Source organism: Poecile atricapillus, chromosome 11 (genome assembly GCF_030490865.1).
Source record: "Poecile atricapillus isolate bPoeAtr1 chromosome 11, bPoeAtr1.hap1, whole genome shotgun sequence".
NCBI classification, from domain to species: Eukaryota; Metazoa; Chordata; class Aves; order Passeriformes; family Paridae; genus Poecile; species Poecile atricapillus.
The window spans coordinates 12,646,073-12,670,909 of NC_081259.1; the positions used below are offsets into that span (position 1 = coordinate 12,646,073).

Below are 24,837 nucleotides of genomic sequence, written 5' to 3' on the forward strand. Positions count from 1 at the left end.
CAGACTTTTTATTCCAGTGATTTGAGACTGCATAGCTGCAGCACCACAGTGGAACTGCTTTCAATTGTTAATTAAATGCACTGAGCCCATTGAAGCTCACAAGCACCTCAGTCTTTGCACACCCTTTATCACAAATGACAAATGCAGGCAAACCTCTAGCCATAAACTGCTCCCATAACCCAAAGCTTTTCCCAGAGGAGAATAGCCTACCTCTGGCAAGAGAGCTCCACATTTTTACATTGCTACAGAGCTGCAAGAACTCCTGTGGCAGCATGTGAAAAAATACCTACAGCACATGGGCCTGTTGGACTTCAAGAGGGTGCAAACAGATCTACAGCTGTGTAAGGCATTAGTACCTAGGGGTATTAATTTACTTAGAGACACTATTTTTTCTAGAAAATATGAAAGGCTAAAGAACAGATTTAAATAGTTCTCACAATGAGAAATGTTAAATTCAGTATTGAAAAATGGGATTACTGCATTATTTACCACACTGTATTGTTACAAAAACATTACCTCCACCTGACACTTTTACAGTTGCATACACAGCTGCCACTTCAGGTTCCATTCCCAGGGAATTACTGATTCAGAACTAAAGGAAAGTGAAAATGTGTTTTAGAAGAACAAATTACTTGATTTGTTTTAGCTCATGAAGACAGCTTCAGAGTGCAAATGAATAGGCAGGGCTCACTTTCCATCTTGTATTATGTCACCTTCTACAAAGCAGCTTTTTTTATTGGATCCTTTGAGACTGCACCCTCTTCTGGATACATATTTATTCTCTTTATTTTTGACTTCTCAGGGAGCGTCACTTACCACTCAAAGTAAAGACAGTAGAGAGGTTCTCCTTTCTCTTTGTTCATTTGGTTGGCACTTGTAAAGACAGGTTAATCTCATGTCAAATGTTTGTTAAAAGAGGAAGATGAAATTTATTTTTTCATTAACATGTTAAGTAATGTTTTCTATGTATTTTTCTGTTCATTATGTGTATGCAAGTATTATTCTTGAAATGCTTCTCAATTTTAACTAGCAGTATTGCTTTTTTGCATCAAGCAATAGGATGCCATTCTCCACATTTCTTGAATCTAAAGTTTAGAACCTTTGAAGTGTTTTTATGACACTATGAAATATAACTTTGTACTTCTGTACACACATCTCCTGCAAATTATCTTTCATGGACATGTAGCATTCATAATATGTATAAGGAAGAATGATAAATGCCTTTTTTCACTTTATAAAGTACACTAAGATATGTGCTAGAATATTTCACAAATGTTAAGACAGTGTTTCTCAAACAAACTACTGTGAATATTTATTGCACCATGATTTTTATTTTTTTGTTTGCCTGATAATAAAGGCCAGAGTAGGACCTGGGGTTAACTTACATATGGCAGCACATGGCCATGTCCCTAGAAGATCCAGAGGGAGCACTGAGAACTCTCCACACAGCTCATCTGTACTAAAAATATGTTCCTTGTTTGGGAGCACTGTGTGTAGGTAGAAGCAAACAAGTATGATATGTAAAATTACAGAATACCTGCAAGATACAGACATTCCTTGTGAACATGAGAAACTCTGCACTTCAAACACTCACAGGGATAATCCTGAATTTCATTAATACCAAATGGCTTTAACTTTCAGTTTAAAACAGCCCAACCACAAAAACCCTTAATGTGCCATCAAGACTGTAATGTGTACAAGACTGTAAAGCTGAAGAATTTGTTAAAAGGACTACTGCACCATGTTACAACTCTCCCAACAAGCAGAATTTTAGTTTACCATAGTTAGAAGAAAACACTTAATTCCTACCAAATGTTATGCACACCTTGACATCTTACTAGTATACATTTTTTTCTCCCCTACTAGAAATACCCAAAGAGAAGAGCTGATAACCTTACTGAATACTAATTAGTGACATAAGGCAGTTGACTACAGGTATTTGAAACACTAGAAATACAGTATGTACAACAATTTGAATATGTACATGAATACAATTGTTCAGGGTTTTTAAATATCATTTTAATTTACCACTACTTATTCATAGCAATTTTTTTCATTTATGTACATATGATTGATCATATTTAAGACAGATACAAATTCTGTTACTTAAAGAATTTATTTTACAGCAGCATTTAAGAAACCATAAATTTATGACAGTATTACTAGAGGAAATCCATTTCTATGAAAGCTGTATATTTGCAATACATTGTTGAAGTATATATTGCATTAATACTTCACTGTGCTTCTAAACGCTAATATAGGTTATTTGTTTATTGCTACGTCAAGGTTATTCATCATATGCAGTGTCAGAAAGCACAAGCTGACATCTCATATTGTCTGCTTCAAGGGCAAGACCAATGTGACCTTTGGCTCCTTCTTTTAAAAAGGATGAAATCATTCCAGAGGGATAATGCTGAACTGCACAGCTCCCTTTAAGAATCAATCTGCCATTTATGGTTTCCAATTTTCCATACTGTAGTATGGCTTGTTAAGATCTCATGGCTAATTTTCAAAGTTTAGTGTTCTAAAATTCCCCAAATATGTTTCTTGCTGCAATGTTATTTATGCTTCCTATTTTAATCATCACAGAATTAAAATTTCAGATCACCAGATCTTCTTAATTTTGCCAGGGTGCTTCTGGATTCTGTTTGGACCAAAATCATGCTGGCCAGTGACTTCCTAGATCTAGATCACATCTTGAATCAAAAAATATTTTGGACTCAATGGTTTGTTTTTTTTTTCTAGGTTCTGTTATAATCTCCAAGAAAAAGCCTTCATATTTATTGACTTCTCTTGCTTTACCATGCTCGTAAATTCTTCTATATTCAGATACAGATGTGCAACTGAAGGTAGAAGATACAGTTACCAGTGAAAATATATCAAAAATAGAAACAGCTAATAGGTAACCATGCAAAAAGTATGGGAGTGATAAAAATGAGAGGTCATCTATTAACTACAGAGCTCTGCCTTCAGCTGCCTCTGTACCACACGAGGGGAAAGCAGATGCACAATCAAATAATGAGCTAGATGTGAAGCTACGTGTGTTTTTCACAAGGATGACAAGGCACCTCCATGATCTGGAAGCAGACGTGTTTGTACAGGCAACTCTTCCAACTTCATCAACCTCAAAGTGAGTACATTTTTGGAGAGAGAGGGATGAGATTCAGGTGTATTGGTAATTTTATTATCTGTGCGTGATACTGATTTCACTATAAAATTCGACCAAGGAGAATGCAGCATTCTTTGACCTAGCTGATAAAAGGTCAGAAAGCAATTTTGAATAATAAATGAGACCTGCTGACCTCATGACCCAAGTCTGGCAGGGTCAGCAGCAGCCCTCTCACCAGATGCTGATGGCAGATATACAAACGGAGACAGCTCAACTAATGAGCTTCCCGGATAAAGGTTTTAGATACAGTGACATTTAAGTGCTATGCAGTATATAAAATAAACTTACAAATAATCTGTGCCATAAAAAATTAAAGTGATATTTACAGTGAGGTACAATATGACATACTTTGTAATCTTCACTGCAATGATTATTTTACTGCTTCTCCTAGGTGGCCATTAACCAGAAAATATAATACCTAACATTTCCTCTAAGGTCTTTTCACGCTTATATGGTTCCCATTCAGTGGATGTACTTTGAAAAGACAGACATTGATAGTGCATTTTCTTGGCACCTCATTTAATAAAAGTCAACAAAAATTACTTTTAAGACATGTTTGAATTTATTTTATTTAAAGTCAAACCAATGTATTTTTCCTAGTGAGTAAAAGACAAGGGTCTTTAGGTATGCCACCAAGAACGGTTTTCTTCTCATTGCTTCATGAACACTTCCACCCAGAAATGAGTTACACAGTAGATGGTTCATGAAGAAAAGAAGAAAGTGTGCTAGAATTCATTCACTCACCTACCTTATATTTCATTTCTGCAAATGTCTTATTCCATTCCAGACCTCAGAAACCCTGAGTTTCAACTTCACCCTGGATGCTGGGTCAGAGTTTCACAAACTATCATCTCATTCCTCAGATATATTACCACAGCTTGTTTGAATTTGTAGGAATATAACTTTATATTTATGTTCTGCATGAATTAGCGGAGCAAGGCCAAATTTCTAAATATCATTTTTGAGATCTGATTAGTAAGGAAAGATAATTGATTAGGTTCTCTTCATCTGCAAATAATTCACCATGAATACAATTAACTACAGGAACCACAAAAATCAGCCTTTCTGTCTTAAAAGCCACTATTATTAACTCTATGGAAGATGTATTTTAGCCACTTACTGAAGTCTAGAGACTACATTAAAAATGTTACAGAGAAGTTCAATTCTGTGTTCCTTTGCATAACCAATTTTAACCTATACAACAACTGGTGTTTGAGAACTCAGAATAATTCAAACAATCCAGAGATGAAGGAAAAAATACTGTCCCATTTCATTGAAGGGGAATCTGAGACACTAGGTTACATGAAGAAATATTTTCTTTTAAACTTTCTGAAGTTTCAGCCTTTCGATTTAATTGCATTCCTGCATGTTCTTGAATTGTGAAAAAGGATAAAGAATGATTAGTTGATTTAATTTTGTCAAACAATATGTATACTTCTACAATATTATTTCCAATTTATCTCCTCTTTAAGATAACCAGCTTTTAAAATTACATTTATATTGTTAATTTTTCTTGCCCATCTCTAAGGTGTCCTCTATTTAAGCCACAGCTTTTCAAAGTCAGTGAAAAAGAACATGACCTCTCCAAAAGGCCTCCCAATCAATGTACATAATAAATTTGTAATATTTGGAGTGTTATTTACATTCTTCTTATATCTTCACAGTACATCAGCTCCTCTGAGTGCCACTGTACAACTTTTGACTGAAATGTTACCCCTGACATTTATAGATGGAATTTACCTACCCAGTGGTGACTGGCACACCACTAGGGAGAGAGCATCTGTATCCTTCTGATCCAGGGGCTGCCAGGAGCCATTTAGATCTTTTTAATCAGTGCTGATTAAGGCAAGTCAGATGACTACCCTCAAATTTATCACTGCCTCTAAAGACCTTGTAGCCGCCAGTAGCTTGGGTAGCTCATGCAAGGGATTGTCTTGGCCACTCGCCTTGCCTCTGCACTTGGGAGGACTTTGCAAGGGGAATTACACACTGTCTCTACATAATCTATCCCAATTTTTCACTGAGTCAAGTGTGTGCCCAGAATACAATTTTGGGACTTCAGTACTGTGTGTAGATACCAATTAAACTCATCGTTAGTGAACACAGCTTCTAAATCTTAGTGCATTCATTTAGGGAACCAGTAACAGGAACCAGAACCAGCTCCTGCACTCTCAGCCTGCATGCAATTGTAATAGAATTTGATTATAAATAGATTAAATTATAAAAGTTGCTCAAAAATCTGCCTGTCACTTTGCCTTATGTATTTAAAACAGTAGCTTCCACTGCCAAGAAATATTTTCTTTCTGCATCCAGTGCATCACTAAAATGTACTCAGTCTTGCTGCTTTTATTTGTCTTGCCACTAGACAATTATGTGTATATTGTTGTAAGTCTGCTAGATTTCCTTAAAAAGATTACATCCAATCTGCCTTAAAACGGCTTCTCCATTTCATAGCTAAGAGAGTAAAAGGAATTTTGGAAGTCAAGAGTTGTTCACAGTAGCATCATACCCCTTTTCCCCCAAGACCAAACAAAGCTGTGCACCAGCAAAAGCTTGTGCCTAGCAGAGTTAATATTCCATTACATAAATCAGCTGGACTTATGTTAATTATTTACTGGTGAAACACTGTGAATTCCTGAATCTGGAATTAGATTCAGGATTTGGAGAAACATCTCTTAATGAACACCTGAAAATCCTTTAATCAAAGAGAGAGAGGAGGACTCGAGATCCACACAGTGGGATCACCTACGAGCAGAAATTCCATTTAGCTTTGCTCAGCAGGAGAAAACAAATGCAAATGACAGAGTGGATCTCACTATAGGCTTGCAAGGATATATTTATGGAAAGGAGAATCAGCAAAATTACTGTACCCAACTGGTACTGTAATATCAGGAGCCAATAGGTACTACACACTAAAATTGTTAAACAAATCTAGTTGTGTTTTGATGTACCCTCTGTCCCTGCACCATTGTAGTGACAGCTAATGCATGGTGAGCTGCTCCTTTCCACTGCTTGTCCTGCTTTTCATGCAATACAACACCACCATCCCATTTCATTTTTTATTCTGCACATTTATGCTGTGACTACATCCACCAAAAGATCCATTTTACCTCTGTACTCTAAATGAAGAATGTGTAAATTAGTACTGTTCACATGCTTTTCAGAGTGTACAATATTTATTCTTCTTAACCTGGAATAGCGTATTCCCAAAAGCAATTAACATGCCTTATGTTCTTTCCTCTCCTCCTCCTAAAATCACTACAAAGAAAACTAGAAACTAGATCTTCATCTTGGTATGTTTTATCCAAATACAGGCCAAAAAATCAAAGCCTTAGTTGCCAGTCTTCTAGCAAAATTATGCTTGATAAGAGCCACATTCATGTATTCAGAACAGTTTCTGCTCTCTGTGGCTTTTGTTTTAGGAAATTACATATGCCACTTTTCCTTGAAAAGATTGTTTTATTCTGAGTCTGAATGTGTACTACACTTTTGCAACTTGAATGAACTAATCGGCTGCGAATTCTCTAAGTAGAACTTGCACATTATCACAGTAATAAACATACTGTGATCATTTTTTTTATTATTTCAAAGAAAGAGTTTCTCTGCATGTAAGCTCCAAAATGTCTAATAACCCAAAACATAAAGCTTTTACTTGTATTCTTGTTTAGGACCTTAATTACTACAACAGATTTTACAAGTGTTTTGTTATAAGTCATCGTATTTTCTCAGTCCTTAAACTGCACTTAATTTCAGTCTTCTCTTTTGAATTTCACTTAGGACAGGCTCACAAATCAGAGGCAAGGAAACACTGGTCTTCATACATAATTGTCTAAAAAGATATTAGGGATTTATACTTGTTCATATAGATTCCTTTTAGTTTTTTTCTTTATACTAGGTAGCTTATTCACTGAGTAAAATCTAGTTTTCTTGCAGACCATTTTATGCATGGTAGCTTTCAAATGTTAACTTTGCCATAGGATAACAGGAAAAAAAAATAGATAATCAAAGCCTTTGGAACAGTAAAAAAAGCAATGTTTCTGATGAAAACAATTAGTTACAAGCACTATGAGTTGAAATTCAGTTCAGTGTTAAAGAGACAGTTTAGAAGCACATGGTACATTTATCACAGCTCCACAGACAAGTTATTGAGCTGTCTGTGAAAAACAGAGCCAAACAGGAAAGCTTTCAGCAGAAAGCAGTGGTTGAGGTCCTTGATTGATAGAGTTAGATGATGCAAAGCTGTCTGATGGCCTTTCTGCAAAATAAAGTGAAGGAACTCAAGGTCTTTCATGACGATCTCTGACCACAGATGAACAGCTACTTTATTACAGCGCAGATTGAGGTTGCACCTTAGTCCATATTCTGCCACTTTTGGATGCACACGGTTAACTTTACCAACAATCCACTGTGTTTAACATAAGTGTCTGCCATCTTTATACGATTTTAAAAGGGCAGCAGATTGCAGTAGTTAAAAGCTTAACCTCTTTTCTATTTAACTGTGGTGATTGAAAAAATATAATCAGTTTTATCACAGGGTTCTTATTGCAGTGATAGGGCTGATTGTTCAGGGAGAAATACCTCATTTAAAAGCTACAGCAAAATCCCTGCTATGCAAAAGAGCAAAAATCTACTTGTGCTGCCTCCCTCAGAAATGAACTAATTTATTCTTTCCGAAATATAAATCCTGTCCTCCTGATGACTTGGGGGCGGTTCTATTCTTAACTGATGTGATGCTATGCTTATCATAGAATACATCTTTGCAAAGCCTGAGAATGATTATAGCACATTTAATTTTAGCAGAAATTGAATATTTATCACCATGTTTGTGATATTTAATAAACATTATTTTTTAGGAAAAGACTGCCTCATATGAATATGAAGTGCTTACAGCCATGTAAACAATCCTGACTTGTGGGGCACAATTCAAGCAAGAGCAGTGACTTCTCCTCACAGTAAAAGTTGAGGATTCTTTTGCCTGGGGTTCTCACAGCTGCCTGTGATTCACACTGGCTGAGGCTGTACTGCCTCTTTCATTTGGAAGTCCAACCAGGAGCCAAATACTATACTATGACCCAGTCACTTCTACACTTCTCACATTGACTGACATTTCCAATTTTAGAAAAGCAAAAAATTCCACAAAGAATTTTTCAGAGTACATCAGTCTGATACTGGGCCATGTATTTTAGTTAAAGCTCCTATTAGCATAGTTGGCTAATGGGATCGCTAAAGCAACTTTCCAGAAGTTACTCTCATTCACTATCTTCAACTGTCCTTTGAAGAAAAGTATGTTTTTGGATATTTAAAGTACCATCTCCTTAATTAGAGGTCTCTCTCCCTCATTGACAAGGGCAAAGTAGTGTCCTGGACTAAACAATTGTCATAGACTCCTTCCAGATGAACTATTCCAGTGTAGTGCAATTTATATTTGAAATGCCTCAATTCATCCTGACATTCATTTGTAGACTTCACTCTGGGTTACTGTCCCAGCTCTAGTGCTCCACTGTGAGCATCCTCAGAGCAGAACAAGTTACAGTAAAGCAGGAAACATCTCTCCCCAGGAAGTGTCTCAGTAAGCAACCAAAGTGTCATTGACTGCAAAAGCCTCAGTTCCAACAAGGCTGGGTTCATGTCTTCAGACACTGTCTAAAGAAATTATTCAGTTTTCTAACATTTTCTATTCTGCAGTGATGAGTCTTGCTAATACTAACACATCTACTCCCCACATCTTTGACAGCCTTGGTTTTAAAGTCAGTGTTAATCACTACTCCCCAAACTCTTTTTTTTCAGAATAGCTTTTTCTTTCCATTACCTTAGTTTAATATTTACTTTAGAGGCTACTGCCTAAATTGTCTGGTTATGGAATTCAGTGTGTCATCTATCAAAAGAGTGACAAGAGGAAGCCTGCCCTGAAATTCTGACTTTTAAATTCACAGAACTGCCTAGCTCCTTTTTCATGGTTGAAGTGGCATACAGATACTATGACCTATGTACTCAGCTTTCAACTCAGTTATTTTACCATTTTTGCAATAACATACATGAGTAGCAGTTTTAAATTGTAACATTTTAAACATCTCAGTTGATATTATTTGGCTGGATCTATCCTGACTGCTGGCACAAACGCTGCAAGTCTTGCAGGACTTTTATGCAAACTGAGAATTAGAGAATTATCTAGGTTTTTCCTCCTGTATCATATAAAAGACTCTTCAGCACAGTATGACCCCATAAAAAAGAAGATGCTCTCAGTTTCCTGGGTTTGATACTGGTGGAACAGAGTTGAGGTAAATGAACACTAAGTGCTGTCAGTAGAGAAAGGCACTAAGAAATAAAAAAAATATTTCAGTCTTAAACTTTAAACTGATATTACTTGTTTGTAAACACAAAACTGTAAACAACTTCTAAAGCATTTAATATTATCTAAAAATAGTCTTTCTCTCTGATTAACATTAGGAACACTATGTTTTGACATACTAGAGGCTGAACTATGACAGGGACTGCTTTATTATACCTTGATTGCATAAATTCAGTCTTGAAATAAAAAACCCTTTAAAAACAAAACACCATGTCTGGTTCATATAAATAAAGGTGTTTTAAAAACATGTATTGACTTTTCCATGTTATTAAGCTTTTTAGATTAATCCAGTTGTTAAATGGTTGTTCTAGTAACTGGCCTGTCATCTGGAAATGTTCTTAGATTGTTTTTTTGACAGAATGTCCCTGCAGAAAGTTGGGCAGTGTGACACAGAGAGCACAGGTTTGCCTATCACACTGATTACTTGATGTAATAGTAAGCAAGCTTAAGTGAACTGTGTGTCTTCAATCTTTCCAATCACTTAGGGATGGGCACCAGAGGATACCATCCATCATCCATGGCCTGAAACATATGGTGCATCAGCAATCTTAGGCTGACCTAAATGATAGTAAAAGCTGCTATGCTGTTCACAATAAGGAATTGTTGTCCACTGAATTACAGGATTGTGATTAGATTGCTAACATGGCCAACTTGATGTATAAGTGAAGTGTCCAGGAAAGATATTCCCTAGGATCCTTTGAAGATTAATTTATACCCTTGAAATGTGCACCAATCACAGAATGAAAAAATATGTCAAGGTATTTTTCTTGTGAACAAAAAAAGCACTGCAGTGGTAACAGCTATTAATTTATTTTTGGCAGTTTTAGCCAACAGAATTCAATAAACGATGTTCTGAAATGTTTTTGTTTTGTTGCAAGATTTTTACTCCTTGACTCCTAAAAGCTGAGTTCTACAACAATAGCTTTTATAATGGGAACAATTCCCCCTCATATTCTATTCAAAAATCTCATAAAGAACTGTAAGAATTACACAAAGGCAGCAAGAAAAAGACTGAAAATTCTTCATTTTGTATTATTGTATTACCTTGTAATGGGCATATAAATATACTGTAAGATTATGTATCTATTTTTAAGATAAAAAACCTACACATCTGACCACTGATCCCAAAATTATCAATTTTGTCTCTCCATAAATCAGATTATGCTTGTCATGTTATTCATTCATCAATTTAGGAAAAACCACCCACATCACAGAGCTAAGGCTTCAACTGAAATATCAACTTTGGTGTGACTCAGGTCAGGGGGCAGCAAGGAAAGGGGGAGTTATTATTCCAGACTAGCTCTATCCCTTAAATCCTCTTTAGGAAGTAAAACACAAATAGTGAAAAGCACATTTTGGGAAGCACGGACAAAGAGTGAAAATGAAAATTATCATATAATAGCTATGAGCTGTATTAGAACATAACTAAAAATCAGCATGCATTTGTGCTGAGCATTCAAAAACCAGCTTACTCCAGGCTGAGGGAAATTACTCCCTTATAAGACGTGGAACTTCAAAGAAATTGTTTTGCAAATATGTCTGCTATATGCAATTTTCATGAGAAGACTGGAAACAATGGTCTTCTCTGCCCTATCTGCCAGTCTATTTTTCTTTTGTGACTTGCTTTGCTTTTCCTGGAACATGTGAGGCAGATGTGCCTGCTGTGCCTGTTAGCTCAGACCTGCTGGTGCTTTTGCTTTATTTCTAGTGTGCTTGTCACCAGTGTAAGTCCATAACCACATACAAGTCCTATTTTAAAACATTCCTAGCCATGCAACTAAACCATTACATTTCATTACATAAAAGCACAGGTTTAAAGTCATGGACTTTTTTTTTTTTTTTAAACTATTCCCCAATATAATCTGCTGACAGAAGTGTAATTCATATAATATACTATATATCACACCTTGACACAGATAACAATGGTCACCAGTGAAAGGGGCTCCTATTGAACCTCTCAAGGGGATATACTAATTAAATAATAAATTCTTTCCTGTGCATTGAGAATGGCCTTAATCTGCTAAAAATATCTGAGACATACCTATTAGAATGATCTGCCTAAGATATCAAAATGCTACTTTTCACTGGAAACACAAGCTAGGAACAGTGACTGTTTAACTTATATAAAAAATATGTTGGCTTTTCAGTCAAGATAAAGACTTCTGTTCATTGCCAGCATTAAAACTGACAGTTTTGTGAGATGCAAAACCCTGACAGCACTTCATGTCTAAAAGAAACAGAAAAAATTTAGCATTAGCATATTGTTAGTACATTAAATTGAGTTTGTATGCTTTATATTATGTCAGATAGGTTTTGCTTCTCTCTTTTTACACTTTTGAAGAAAAAAGGAAAGGAAAAAATAAACCTAAAACCTATTCAGATAAAAGGATGGTAAAGAGAAAATTATAGAGCAGACAAGCTACTAATTATTCTACAGGAAATACTTCCTGGATTCAGGCTCCTACTTCACCCTCTTCACTGGGCTATCTGAGCATCTCCTAGTAGTGCAGCAGGTGATGTGACCAACATCCATCATATGAGAACAATACAGGCACCTGGTCTTTAGGGAATTAGTGATACATATCCTAAGTGTATTATAAGTTGGATTTTTCCAAGAGTAGGGAGAAAAAATTGTTCTGCTGAAACAGTGGAATTTGACAAAAAATTTCCTCAGATACATCAGAAAGGTTTTTGTATTCTTTAACATTTGAATAGTCATCCTTACTAACAATGCAACTGAAAAACTAAAACTTGATGCTGAAGCAAGATAGAATACTTGGTGGACATAACTTTGGTCTCTTAAAATAACACATATAGTGAAACATTAAATATGAACCAGTCATGAGAGAATACTGAATAATTTAAGTTTCAGAATTTGGGAGTCATTGTGTGCTGGTTGGTCCTGTGCACCATGCAAATATGAAATACTATTTCTATTAATGATGCTCATTGGCTTTGAAACAACACTAAGTTTATTTATATAACAAAGAGAAAAAGATTATGTACATGAGACATGAAATACAAATAGATGCATTAAGCCTTCTAAAAATGTGTACAGGTGCAGAAGTGCATCCAGAGATGAACACACTGTCCATCCTGAAATTTAGCAGTTCTGTTGAGATACATTCCAATGGTGATGGATAGATATATGGTACCTTCAACTGGTTCAATATTTTCTTGATAAGCTTGGTAGCCAAGAAAGGCTTCTTTTGTGCTATTTCCATTTTTTGTTTGCCAAGACAGATGTCTTGATCTCATTATTAGAAACAAGCACTGTTCAGTTGTGCTAATCTGCTGTGTGTTAGCTGGGGCTCTCTACTTCCATACTAATGACTTGTATAAATAAAGTAGTTTTACCTTTCAGCGTGATTTTCACAAAACGCATAATGAAAAATTTCCATCTTACTGAAAACTATTAGGAGTAACGTGAGGTAATTTCTCTTTTTCTGCAAGGTTTTTTTTAAACAAACAAAACTATTAAAACATTTAAGTTGTCTTACTGCCAGATAATATTAACAACACTGTTGGTTCAATATTTGCATGATCTTAATTTTATAATTTCCTTCCAAATAACGTAGGTGAGTCTGTTATTCTGGAATTTAAGGACAGAAACTTTTCAAATACATATAGAGTAGGATCAGGAACCCATTCTGTATCTCCTAAAAGTTTAAAAAATATAAGAGGCAAAATTCAAATACCTTGCTTCATAGACCATTAAAAAGAATCCATTCAATAACATGTATTCCAATTATATGACAGAAAACTAAAAGCATGACAAAAATTAACTGCACATGGCAGATTGTTCTGCCTTCCCTACAGCCCAGTACAAGCCATAGGTAACTGCAGTCAAAATGTCTCAGAAAGATTTTATTCCCCATGATAAGGAAAATTCAGGCAACAGAGCCTGAAGAAAATATTGCCAAGCTCCTGCAAGCCTTTTTCAAGCATGGCAGCAATATAATCACATAACGTGGAGAAGAGAACTTTTGCCTGGGGATCATCTCTTTATCCATACTGTTCTGAACCACTCCTTTCTCAGAAAGGCATCCATCCAGCTCTACAATCTTTCTAGGGTAGAATCTATTTAAGTCTTTCCATTTGTGTACCCATAGTATCCTACATGAATATCAAACGGCAAAGAAATTAATGAAAACAGTATCAGGAGGTGGGAAATTACACAACCCAAAGCACAGAAAAACTCTAGATGGTGTCTTATAAATATGAACAAGGTATTCTGATACTGTTTTGTTATCTATGGCTGTTAGCACAGAGCTCAGTTCCAGTGGTAATTATGGATTATACACAGTAGTACTTCCCCCACCTCAACCTGCTTCCCATAAGAGACCCATCTAGAAAATCACCAGCTTTGCAAGAACCATTTGCACAAAAAGTTCTAGGAGAAGTGCTGGAATTTAAGTACTCTACTTTTGCTATTTTAGTCATAAGATTTTACAGAAGCTGAGCAAAAAAAGACAGAGAAATAGGGAAACATCACTAAGACCTATGTATTCCTTAACAGTGTAGACAATAAAAAGGACAGAGTCTGAGCACTTAGAGATTGATTATTATTGAGTTGAAATAGTAGAAGGATGAACTTCAAAATATATCCTAATCAAGGGGAACACATCAGGTTTTGTTCTTTCTACCTTTGTGAATAAAATTAACGCTATATTATACAGACACAAATTGATTAAAAAGGAAAGTATGACAAACAAGAAATTAAAATGTTACTTTGTAACTTAAACACTTCTTATAGAATGTTCACGTCTTCCAGTTAATTTGGGGTTTATTTGACCCATGGCTCTGTGAATTAAATTAGTCACAAGAAATCCAGGGCTCCAACTATACCATAAGGATTACAGATTATATACTATTAGTACATCTGAACACTGTGTTGAACTAAGAACAATAATAACAAGGAGACATTCAGATTAAGGAAACGAGATGCAACAAGGAGTGGCTCCTGAAAAAAGACCCAAACTAAACAAACCCAAAACCCAACAAAAGAAAGCAGACAAAAAAAACTGAAACAGTAGCAAACAGTCTTAGAGGAGACCAAGTAGCAGGGAACATTTGCAGTTCCTTCACTCATTATTTTGAAGCCCCAAGTCCGAATCAGCTGTGAAATCTTTCCAAGATTAACACTGCATTTTGCCTCACCAAATGACCTAAATAGACTAAAAATGAACCAATGATAATTTTATGTCTGTATTACCAGCTCCTCCCCTCCCAAAATATTTACCTTTAAAGATTTAAATAGCACATTAGAGATTCTCTGCATTCAGTAAACACTGACAAAAGCACATAGAAACCAAAACTGACTAAAGCTTATTGTGCATTTGAATTCAGAATATATGTCATCCTTATGCCTCCCTGACCAGTGAATCCTATCTTTCCTAATGTTTTGTAGGAGTCTGAGATGGCGCCTTTAGAATTTGATTTTGTGTAAAAATACACACCAAATCTGATTTCTGCTACATTAAGGAGTCCTCTGGTAAAATATATGACGCATGGAATGAAATAAACTCTAGTTCTAGAATGAGTCTTTAAGCTTACTTCCTTTAGTACTTGACCACTAATATTAAAGACTACTGGATCAAACTACAGTTTTAATTGAATATCTAGGACATGATACAGTAGTATAGTTAAACTGCAAGTTAGATGCTAAAATACAGCATTGATTTGTATTTTTTTACTGGAAATATTTGTAATATGAAACTAGGATACAATACACTCATTTTTTAATGCATATTCCATACAGAGGAAAACTACTACGGTCACAAGCTTATGGTCAAAGTCCATTTATCAAGTAAAGGTTAATTTGTTTGCTGTTTCTCAGTCTAAAATGAGATTACAGATTAATCTAATTCTCATTAATAGTGATGAAATGTTGATTATAAAATTTTTACATTGCTTATTGTTGCTTACATTGCACTCACACAAAACAGGCACACCACAAAATTTTTTAAAATAGCCTGCTGTCTAATAATTTCATGAATTGTTACATAAAGGAACTTGCCCAAGAGCACAAAATATCAGTTCCACCTAAAAACTTTGTTTTATTGGATGAAATGTTTGCACTAATAAGACGACCAGACTGGATAAAGAAAAGAAATTTCATTTTGGAGATAATTTTTAATATTGTCATGATTATTATGTATTTTTAAATATATCATGATTAGTAAGTGCAATCTATTTGTCCTAATGCACTTTTTCCTAGGAAATTTAGTTCCTCCAAAGCAATAAAATCTTGAAACATAGGATAAACCACCTGGGTTTCTTCAAATATCTGCATGTTAGGAAAAAAAGAACATTTGTGAGTTTAACAGTTTATAAAAACCTAGCACAAACACCTTGCTTTTCTTTGGGACATCTGCCACAATGAAAGATACTTATTGTCTTTTATTTTTATATGGACAACTGAATTGTCTTTTCATTTTTGAAGTGATTTGAATGAAAAGGAACATTTTCTCTTATGCTCTTCAAAACCCATGCTGTTAGGGTACATGGATTCCTAACTGCTTGTACATTCAATGGTCTCTTTTCTCAAATTCTTTTGATCCAAAATAATGCACACTGTGAAAGTTTCCTCATTCCAGTTAATCTCAATAACCTCTCTCATAAAAGAAATGGGATCAAATTCTATTCTTCCAATTTTTAACCAGCAGCCAGTTTCCCAGACAGGATTTCCACTGGAAAAAATGGCAGTTTTATACCTGTTCACATTGCCATGCATCTATTACAATCTTTTTCTTCTCCATGTTCTTACTTTTTCTGTTTAACCCTGGTTCCTTCATGTTGCATTCTCCTCTTTAGCTGTTTATTAGAAATGCACCCATGAGTTTGCTGTTGTGCATCCTCTCACTCTCTTGTCCCTCCCCAACAATTCCTGATCATACAAGCAGTCAATTCACAGGAGAAGAATTTCCCAAGAGCTGCACTGGTAGCTGGCATTTTCTGGTCCTGCATTTCTAGGACTCCAACACATTTTGCCTGGAAACCTTTTTGCAGATCCTGTTTGATTGCTATATTCACGCTGGGTATGGAACCCCAGCCCCAGCAAGGCAAGCAGTTCACAGATTGAATACATTACATACATCACCAGCCCAAATCCAAACTTGAAACACAGTAAGGGTGATGTAAGGACATGAGGACTGGTGTACATTTATCTGAATGCAAAGTGTTAGACCAGAAACTGATTCATCAGATTCTGTTGGAGTTTTCTGGGCATTTAATATCTTACCAGAGCACAATCAATATAAGTTATGTGAATGTGTTTATAAAAAATATTTACACCCCAAGAAGTTTCTTCCCCAGCATTCAGGCGAGAGAAGTTTTCACTAAAATTTTGTGTAACTCTCTTGGTGTCTAGTGATCCAAATGGACTAATGCTCCAGGTCAGGATTATCTTTTGGGACTCTGTTTATTTAAATACAGAGTCAGAATGCATGTCTGGACTAAAACAAAAAGGCAGTAGGTTGTAACAAGATGGCAATGTGAATGAATATATCAGAGACAGAACAACCCTTCCCTTTGGCTGCACTTCCTTGACAAAACCTTCAGCCTTAGCAAGAAGGCAAGGAGATTCATTTGCTATATAGAAAGACAGGCAAAGAATTACTTCCTAAGAGCTGACATTAAAAAGTTGTCTGTAACTGAAGAGATTCCTGAAACCCTGACAATGGAAGTGCTTAAAGCCCTGTGCCGCAGGTCACTATTCCTCTCTAGTGCACAGGAGCTGTTGTACCCCGCCTTTCATTGATTTACCATTACTGAACGGATTCCTCATTTTAACAAAACATATTGTTATATTCCAGATAAGTCTTTGACAATTCTTTACACTAACCTATGGAATTCAATTGCCACCATTAATTTCACTCTGGTATTTATCAGCAGAAGCTTTTTTCCTGCAAGAACCAATTTATTTAATTGAATAGTTTAAAGGGCTCCAAAACCACATACAAAAGATGAGGTTATAGCTAATAGCTTTCAAATACACTTAAAAGCTTGAATCATTAACAGTTGCTTAAACTAGGAATTTTTAAGTGCAAGCCAGAATTTATTGCAAACTAGTCTTAGTATTGTGATTTTTCTCATTTAATTTTTTTCACAAATACAGGAGGCAGTTAAAATATTATGCTGAGTTTAGGAATAAAACCTTTGCTGTCCTTCTACTCTTCCAGTTTTTGGCATTCCTGGAATATCACATGCATCATTTCCTCAATTTATTATCTGAGTATTAAGTTCCTAAACACATTAATCCACACAATTTTCTTAAAAGGTAAATAAATCCAGTTCTTCACATTTTACAAAAAACTGAGGCATGCAATTCCAGAAGAATTGGAATGCTGCAATGCTGATCCAGATAAGAAATTTTTAGCTCCCTATGCCTTAGAAGAAACAGGCATGAAAGGATGGCACATGGGAAACTGCTTCAGTGCAGTAGCTATTGGGAGATTGCACTCCTACACACAAAATCCACCTAGAGGTTAAAGAATCTCATTTCTAGCTCTTACCCAAGCAAATATTTTGATATTTCCATGAAAATTGAAAAAATTTTCTGTAGATGGGTCATTGCTCAATGCCCTGAGGATAAGAAATGAGTTACCACTGAGAAAGATACAGGTTCAGATAGTCCAGGAGGGAATATCCAATTTCTTTGTGTCCAATCAGTGGGCTAGGGAATGACAACAGTGGTATTACTCCCACACTTCCTCTGATCAAAGAAGTTCTGCACGTGACTGGGTATGGATTAGGCATGTATGTCATAAGATCAAACACTACAAATGAAAAATGAATGCCAGCATAGTTCCTCTTAGCTTTATGCTAAATGGATATAAAAGTAGATAAATAAATTTTTAAGACATGAAAATCACTGCCTCTGACTCACAAAAGTGGAAAACAAGACCACACTGACAACCTGTTAAATGGTACTATTAACCTGAGATTATTGGTGTGTAGAAAAAGGCAAGAAGGCATAAAGTCCAATATTCTTTTTCAGAATTATGATGAATGTCAAAAAAATTAGGGAAAACCTAAGCTTCTTTGAAGAACTGAAGAAAATCCTGCAGAAATCAATAGTAAGATTGCTATCAATATGTTTGGAACAGATCCAAAATTATTATCTCTGATATTAACGTAAAGAAATTGCAGCTGTTTGCATTTATATTTCCTTTTAGCAACAGTGGAAGAATGTACTAGGACAGAATAGAGTTAACCCTTTCTCTGGCATGCTTCACATGCATAGTTGAGATTTTTTTAAAATTCCTTATCTTAGTTTCTGGAAAAAATATGAGTTTGGTGACTTGGATTTTTTCTTTTGTTTGTGTTGTGGTTTTGTTTGTTTGGGATTTTTTTATTCAAAAAATGCAATTCTGTCTGTATGGAACCACAGAAAAATATGACATTTTAAATTATTAATCAAGTGAAGCTGTTGTCTACATCTGATCACCCTTAACCATGAAGGAACAATGCAGGAGCTTCAAAGGAGTAAGGACCTTTCTGACAAAAAAACCAAACAACTACATAATATACTATAAACTTTAAAGATTAAAACTGAATGGCAAATTCCGAAAATTTGTTTTTAAAATAATGTTTGGTTTTGGTTTTTTTGGTTTTTTGAAAAGTTTTTAAAAAAAGCTTCTACTCCAGTGGAAATGTGTTGAGTTAAATTAGATTAAGCATCTCTAGATCTAATCTATTAATTCCAATTAAAGAAAAATGCAATGATGATGGCAACCAGGATTCAGATTCTTTTAGTTTGGATCAGAGAGCACAAAGACAGTCTTGAACTATAACTTAAGAACCTGAAACAATATTTAACCTTTACCTTGATATTGCACAAGATGCCAACTACTCTGTAACCCATAAATAGAGAGTATTTAATAAAATATTACATAACTATCAGATAAATTACTAAATTCAGACATATGCACTTGTCTTAATTACTCTGGCTGTGGGCTTACTCCTGCATGGGTTTTTAATAATTTCTGCATATCATTACAAGCCAAAAATAGTTATACTCATTCATCTACTAGAAATCACAAAAAGATTTGTTCTATTCTCTGTGAACTCATTAAGTTTTACACTACATATGACAAAACCATACAAGCCAAAACAAGAATACTTCTGCTATTTACATACCGTGATAAATAATGCAACAAGCATGAGTGGAAATGAGAAAAAAAGCTAAAATAATACTAAATACCATGCAAAATCTCTTTTCCAATCTGTTTCCATATGTCTGTATGTTTTCTACCTCTTTCAGAATACACTAAATTCTGAGTATGTAAAACAATCCACTCTTTTCGACAGCATGTATTTATGTATTTCAGATCATGAAGTATGAAAAAAGTCATAGCCAATGCAAATGCTTGTGCATACTGTTCTCCTAGCAAAGCAATTTTCTAGTTTTTTGGATAACCATCAAATAATTGAGTTAAGAAAAAAATGACAGTAAAAAAGCATCTGTTACCAGACATACAAATAAATCCCCTTTCAGAGAGTGGAAGTAACTCTCCTGAATTTTGCCACTTGTTTCAAACTTAATTAGAATTAAACATCAGTTGACTACTAGAATCATATCAGCACTTTTTATGTAACAAATATTTTTTTCATCTAGTACAGAAAGTTTTGAAATAAACCCAAATATCTAAACACATTTGGATTTGGAGACATCTGCATTTGCAACATTCAGTTAGTTCCATTTTAGTTGGAAATCTCTGTCAAAATACTTTATTGAAATACACCCTGAAAATTCAGGAAATTGGAAATAAAGTCCACACATGAACTTTACAGCTGGGGCTGCTTTAGTTACAATGCACCTTGAGCCAAACCATATGAACAAAATGATTCTAAACAATCTTCAATGTAAGCAAAGTATAAACTTATATATGACAATCAGTGGAAGTGTTTTGCATTTCAAAATTATAGAGACACATCTTTGTATTGTGGCCTGAAGCAAGTATCACTGATCATTTTTAGTATGCTGGGACAAGGATATTGGTAACAAATTTTCATGACAGACACACACACTCAATGAGATAATAAATTAGTTTCCCAAGTGAAGGCTCACTAATAAGATTGGATCTAAAATTTAGGTCACTTAATTTTAAGACTCAGCTAATGGGGTAAAAAAAAAGTATAACTTCATAACATAAATTCAGATTCAATCTTTTTTACCATAAACATTAGCACCATTGTAAAGTTGCAAAGAGTAAGCTTCTTGTGAAATGAAATGATCTAATTGTAAAATGCATTTGAGATCTCCTTGCCGGGAGGTTATTTCTAAAAGAAAAATAAAATATTCTGTATTACATTATGAAGTTATAAAATTTAAGCAATTAATTTTTAGTGCTGTGTAAAGTCTGATGTCACTGGAAAGATAAATTTGTAAAACTTCTTTACAATATGATTTATTGATTCTATATCAAACACAGTGCTTCTTTTATTTGCAAGTACCAGACCTATTATACAATCAAAGAAACTTTACCTTTTCTTCTTTAGTATTCAATGGTGATGAGAGTGTGAAAGTCCTTTAACTCCTTAACAATTATAAAAGAAAATTCCTAGCCTGATAAGGTTAGAAATAGGACATTTGGCCTGTCACACACAGAAAGTATTGTGAACTTACACTCCCAGCTTATTCTGATTACTAGAAGAAGTTCTTTTCATATAATATACCAACAAATTTTCCACTTACAAGGCAAATAAAATTTTCTGAAAGGGATGTTTTACAAGGTCATGTAGTGACAGAACAAAGGGTAATGTATTTAAAGTGAAAGAGGACAGACTTAGCTTAAATATAAGGAAGAAATTCTTTATTGTAAAGGTGGTGAGGCACTGGAGCAGGTTTCCTGAAGTTGTGGATGGCCCATCCCTGGGAGTGTTCAAGGCCAGGCTGGATGAAGCCTTAAGCATTCTGGTCAAGTGGAAGGTGCTCCTGCCCATGGCTGGCAGTTGGAACTGGATGATTTTTTAAGCCCCTTCCAACCCAAACCACTGTATTATTTTCAATGCATTGCAAATCCCTCTTCTCCATCTTTGTCAGTGTCCAAAACTTACCATTTCCATTCTCTACTATGGCCAATGGCTCTCTGCAAACTGTCGTCTTTCTCAAGGGATTAATAGTCCTTTGAACTTCTGCCAGCAGCACTGCTTGCATTGCCTCAATAATCTGTCATAAATGCAAATTATTATTGGATGATATCAGTACCTCAATTATTTATCTAAGTATTAGGCTATTTAAACCGACTAGCACAAAATCTGGAGACTGTCCTGGTGAATGTCAATAGAAAGTCAACACATATTAATAAGTCTTTCAGACAGGGATAATCATGTACCTCTACATACACATTGAGAAAAAAAGGTTAACTAGATAGCAATAAAATAGTGTAAGTTGTCAGTCAGGACTGCTTCCCAATAAACATTCATTTTCTTTAATGTCAAATCTAAAACCAGTCACCTTCTGCCTCCTTGACTTCAAGGATAAACAATTACTAACAAAATATGCTAGGAAAGCACAAGACAATAATGGCTAATAAGTATTTTCATTCTTTTTTCCTGATGCATGCAAAAGTGCTTGATAGACTGAATAATGATCTCATTGTCTTGGCGCGACTTGGTTTTGACTTTTTTAGAATTTTTGGCATCTAATCTCTCTGATAAAATTTAAAGAATGTTTTGTTATTAGTGGTGATGCTCTATTCCTCTAGCTTAAACAGAACACCCCCACATTTTTTGTTTAACATGGAGAAATACCATTCCTCAAACTTCTCTTATGCAAAAGGAGCAGCTACTGGAGTTGACAACATCCTGTAAATGGCACTTGCAGTAGCTGATGCAGCTCATGTGGGCATTGGGACAGTGTGGAGACTGTCTGACAGAGCAAACGCTTTCCTTCTTTAGCAAAAAGGTGTCATAAGAACTAAGGATATTTAAAGATGTAAAGACACTTTAAAAGCACACAAACACCTTAGACAAAAGACCCCAAACCTTCGTAATTCTTAGTCTGAATTTCAGCTTGGTGCACCTTCTCTGCATTTGGTATTTCCTTCAAAAAAAGAATACATTTTTTCCCATTTGGGAAGGCATTCATTCTCAAGTACAAGAAATTTCAGGGTGAATCTAAGGTTTCAACCTCAACTTACATATTAATTTAAATTGAATAAAAAACTTTAATATTTTATTATATATTTTAAGCTTATATCCTACTTATATTATAAAAAAACTATTAAAATTATTTGAGTTTCACATTAATTGAAGATGATATGCAGGATCCTTCAAGCTGCCTGGAAGAGAGATCATTTCAGCTCACTAATCAAGTAGCTGTCCTCAAAAATATCTCTAACTGCCCTTGTAAATTCAAATGATGAAGTGGAACAAAGGCTCTGGGTGTCCTTTGTGACAAAATCCTTTATTGTAGACAAATATACCATAGTCAGGTCCACAATGTAAAAGTTCACCGCAAGTGAACCCAGCCCTACGTGATTCAACATAGCACAAACCTTCATCTTGTTATAATACAACTTTATTTTACAGGGGACACCAAAGGCAGTTTCCAGCTCCTCACATCTATACAGCCCTGAGCTCTGGGGATTATAGATCCTGACTTTGCAGCACACTCTTACAATATATCTACAATAATTAAGAAAGAGAAGGAAACACAGGCATGTTTTCATTGTCCTGGGGAAATTTTTGACAAAACAATTCTTGCAGAGGTACACAACAGAAATCTGCTAAGAGCCTGCCACTTAATCTGGATCAGATGCTCTTTACTTGTATCACTGCTGTGCATGCCAGGCAGCTTTTGTAATAACTTCCTCTAACATCCTAAAGCAAGAAACTGTAACAAATGGCACAACATGATATTACTGTAGAGACACCTGTAGATGTCTCTGTATGTTACTTGACTGTGTCTTTGTTGTACCTGCATTTCCACAGTGCTTGGTGTGGTTTCACATTTAGTTTTGTCTTCTCATGGAATCTTACCCCAAAATTTATATACTCATCTATCATCACCAAGTTTAACAATCTCCAGCAGTTTTTCCTGTTTTTAAAACATAACAAATCTACATGAGCACCTTTCACTTTTTCTGATAATTTCCACTTTAGAGTTCTCCTGGATATAAATTAGCTACCTTATTGGCTACACATGCTTTCAATTTTTTTCCCTATAATTGTAATTGCTGTTGAAAATACAATGTGCTTTTTAGTTGGGATTGTTATATGTGATAAATTATGCTGTTTCTTTGACTGAGGAAGTACAAATAGCATATGTCAACCTATAAATAATGATATTAAAAGTGAAAGATAATTGTTTGACTCTAAAGCAGCAAAAATACAGAATAATTCAAAAAGACAAGTGAACAAAAAGTTGAGGTAAGTTGTACTGTTACATCTATACTAAGTTATCCTGGCTTTCCTTTCTACACTTTATCAATTACTTCAATTCTCTTCCTAATGAGTGGGTTTAAGGAGAGAAGTCAATAGCTATCACTCCTGGTTATTGCTCAGGCCATAACCTCTACAGGTCTGAGCCTTGCAGAAACTGCCTCCCAGGTGCCTCCATAACACAGTCACTTAACAGAGCAAAAAATACACATTGAAACATTAACCTGAATGGTCCAGTCTGCTTTCCTCTAATTCTGCACAGTAATTGCAGGAAAGCTGTCTATATACTTCTACTGAACTGTATATTTTTCTTCATCTATCTATCTGGAAAGGTGAACACAGTAATTTCTGGGTGGGATGGGAGTGTGGCAAGGAATGGCTATATTTTATCTTAATGAACAGCAAAACAGATGAAGATAACCTTTCCTTCAAACCATCTGGGGAAAAGAAAACACTAAAAAAATATTTTTAAAACATACACATTTTTAAAATTTGATTCAGAAAATGGCAACCCTACAACCTTCAACTTCAACAAGTCAGTTGATAAAACAAGACCCTTGATAAAACATTTGCAGCAGGTTTTTTTCAGCAGGCTTTTATAGTTTATTTTTTTACATACAATCTGTTACCGTGCTGTAAGGAGATGAGGTATCAATAATTGGTAACTCCTCTGGGTCATGTCTCAGAGTCACTATCATTCACAGAAGATCATAATAGAAAAAGTTTTTAAAAACAGCCTAAACAGTGATGGTTTTGGGAAATGTACACGACTGTTTAATCAAGCTGCTCAGGATTAACAAATTGGCTGTTAAACTGTGATTAAATAAAGTTTTAACAAAACCATCTTATTGTCAACAAAACCTATCATTTCATACTACTAGTCATTAAATATCATACCTACTGCCAAGGTCTTTTTTTTTTTTCTAAA

General features: G+C 35.1%; 1 protein-coding gene across 2 annotated transcripts in view; it reads right to left on the reverse strand.

Moving 5' to 3' along the window:
- The window catches only part of WDR72 (WD repeat domain 72), a 99,890-nt gene that overhangs the window by 19,111 nt on the left and 55,942 nt on the right, over nt 1-24,837 (reverse strand). For both annotated transcript variants that reach the window (XM_058847291.1, XM_058847292.1), the window contains one exon: nt 21,582-21,693. In XM_058847291.1, coding sequence (XP_058703274.1) covers nt 21,582-21,693 — 112 coding nt within the window. The remainder of the gene's footprint in view (nt 1-21,581; nt 21,694-24,837) is intronic.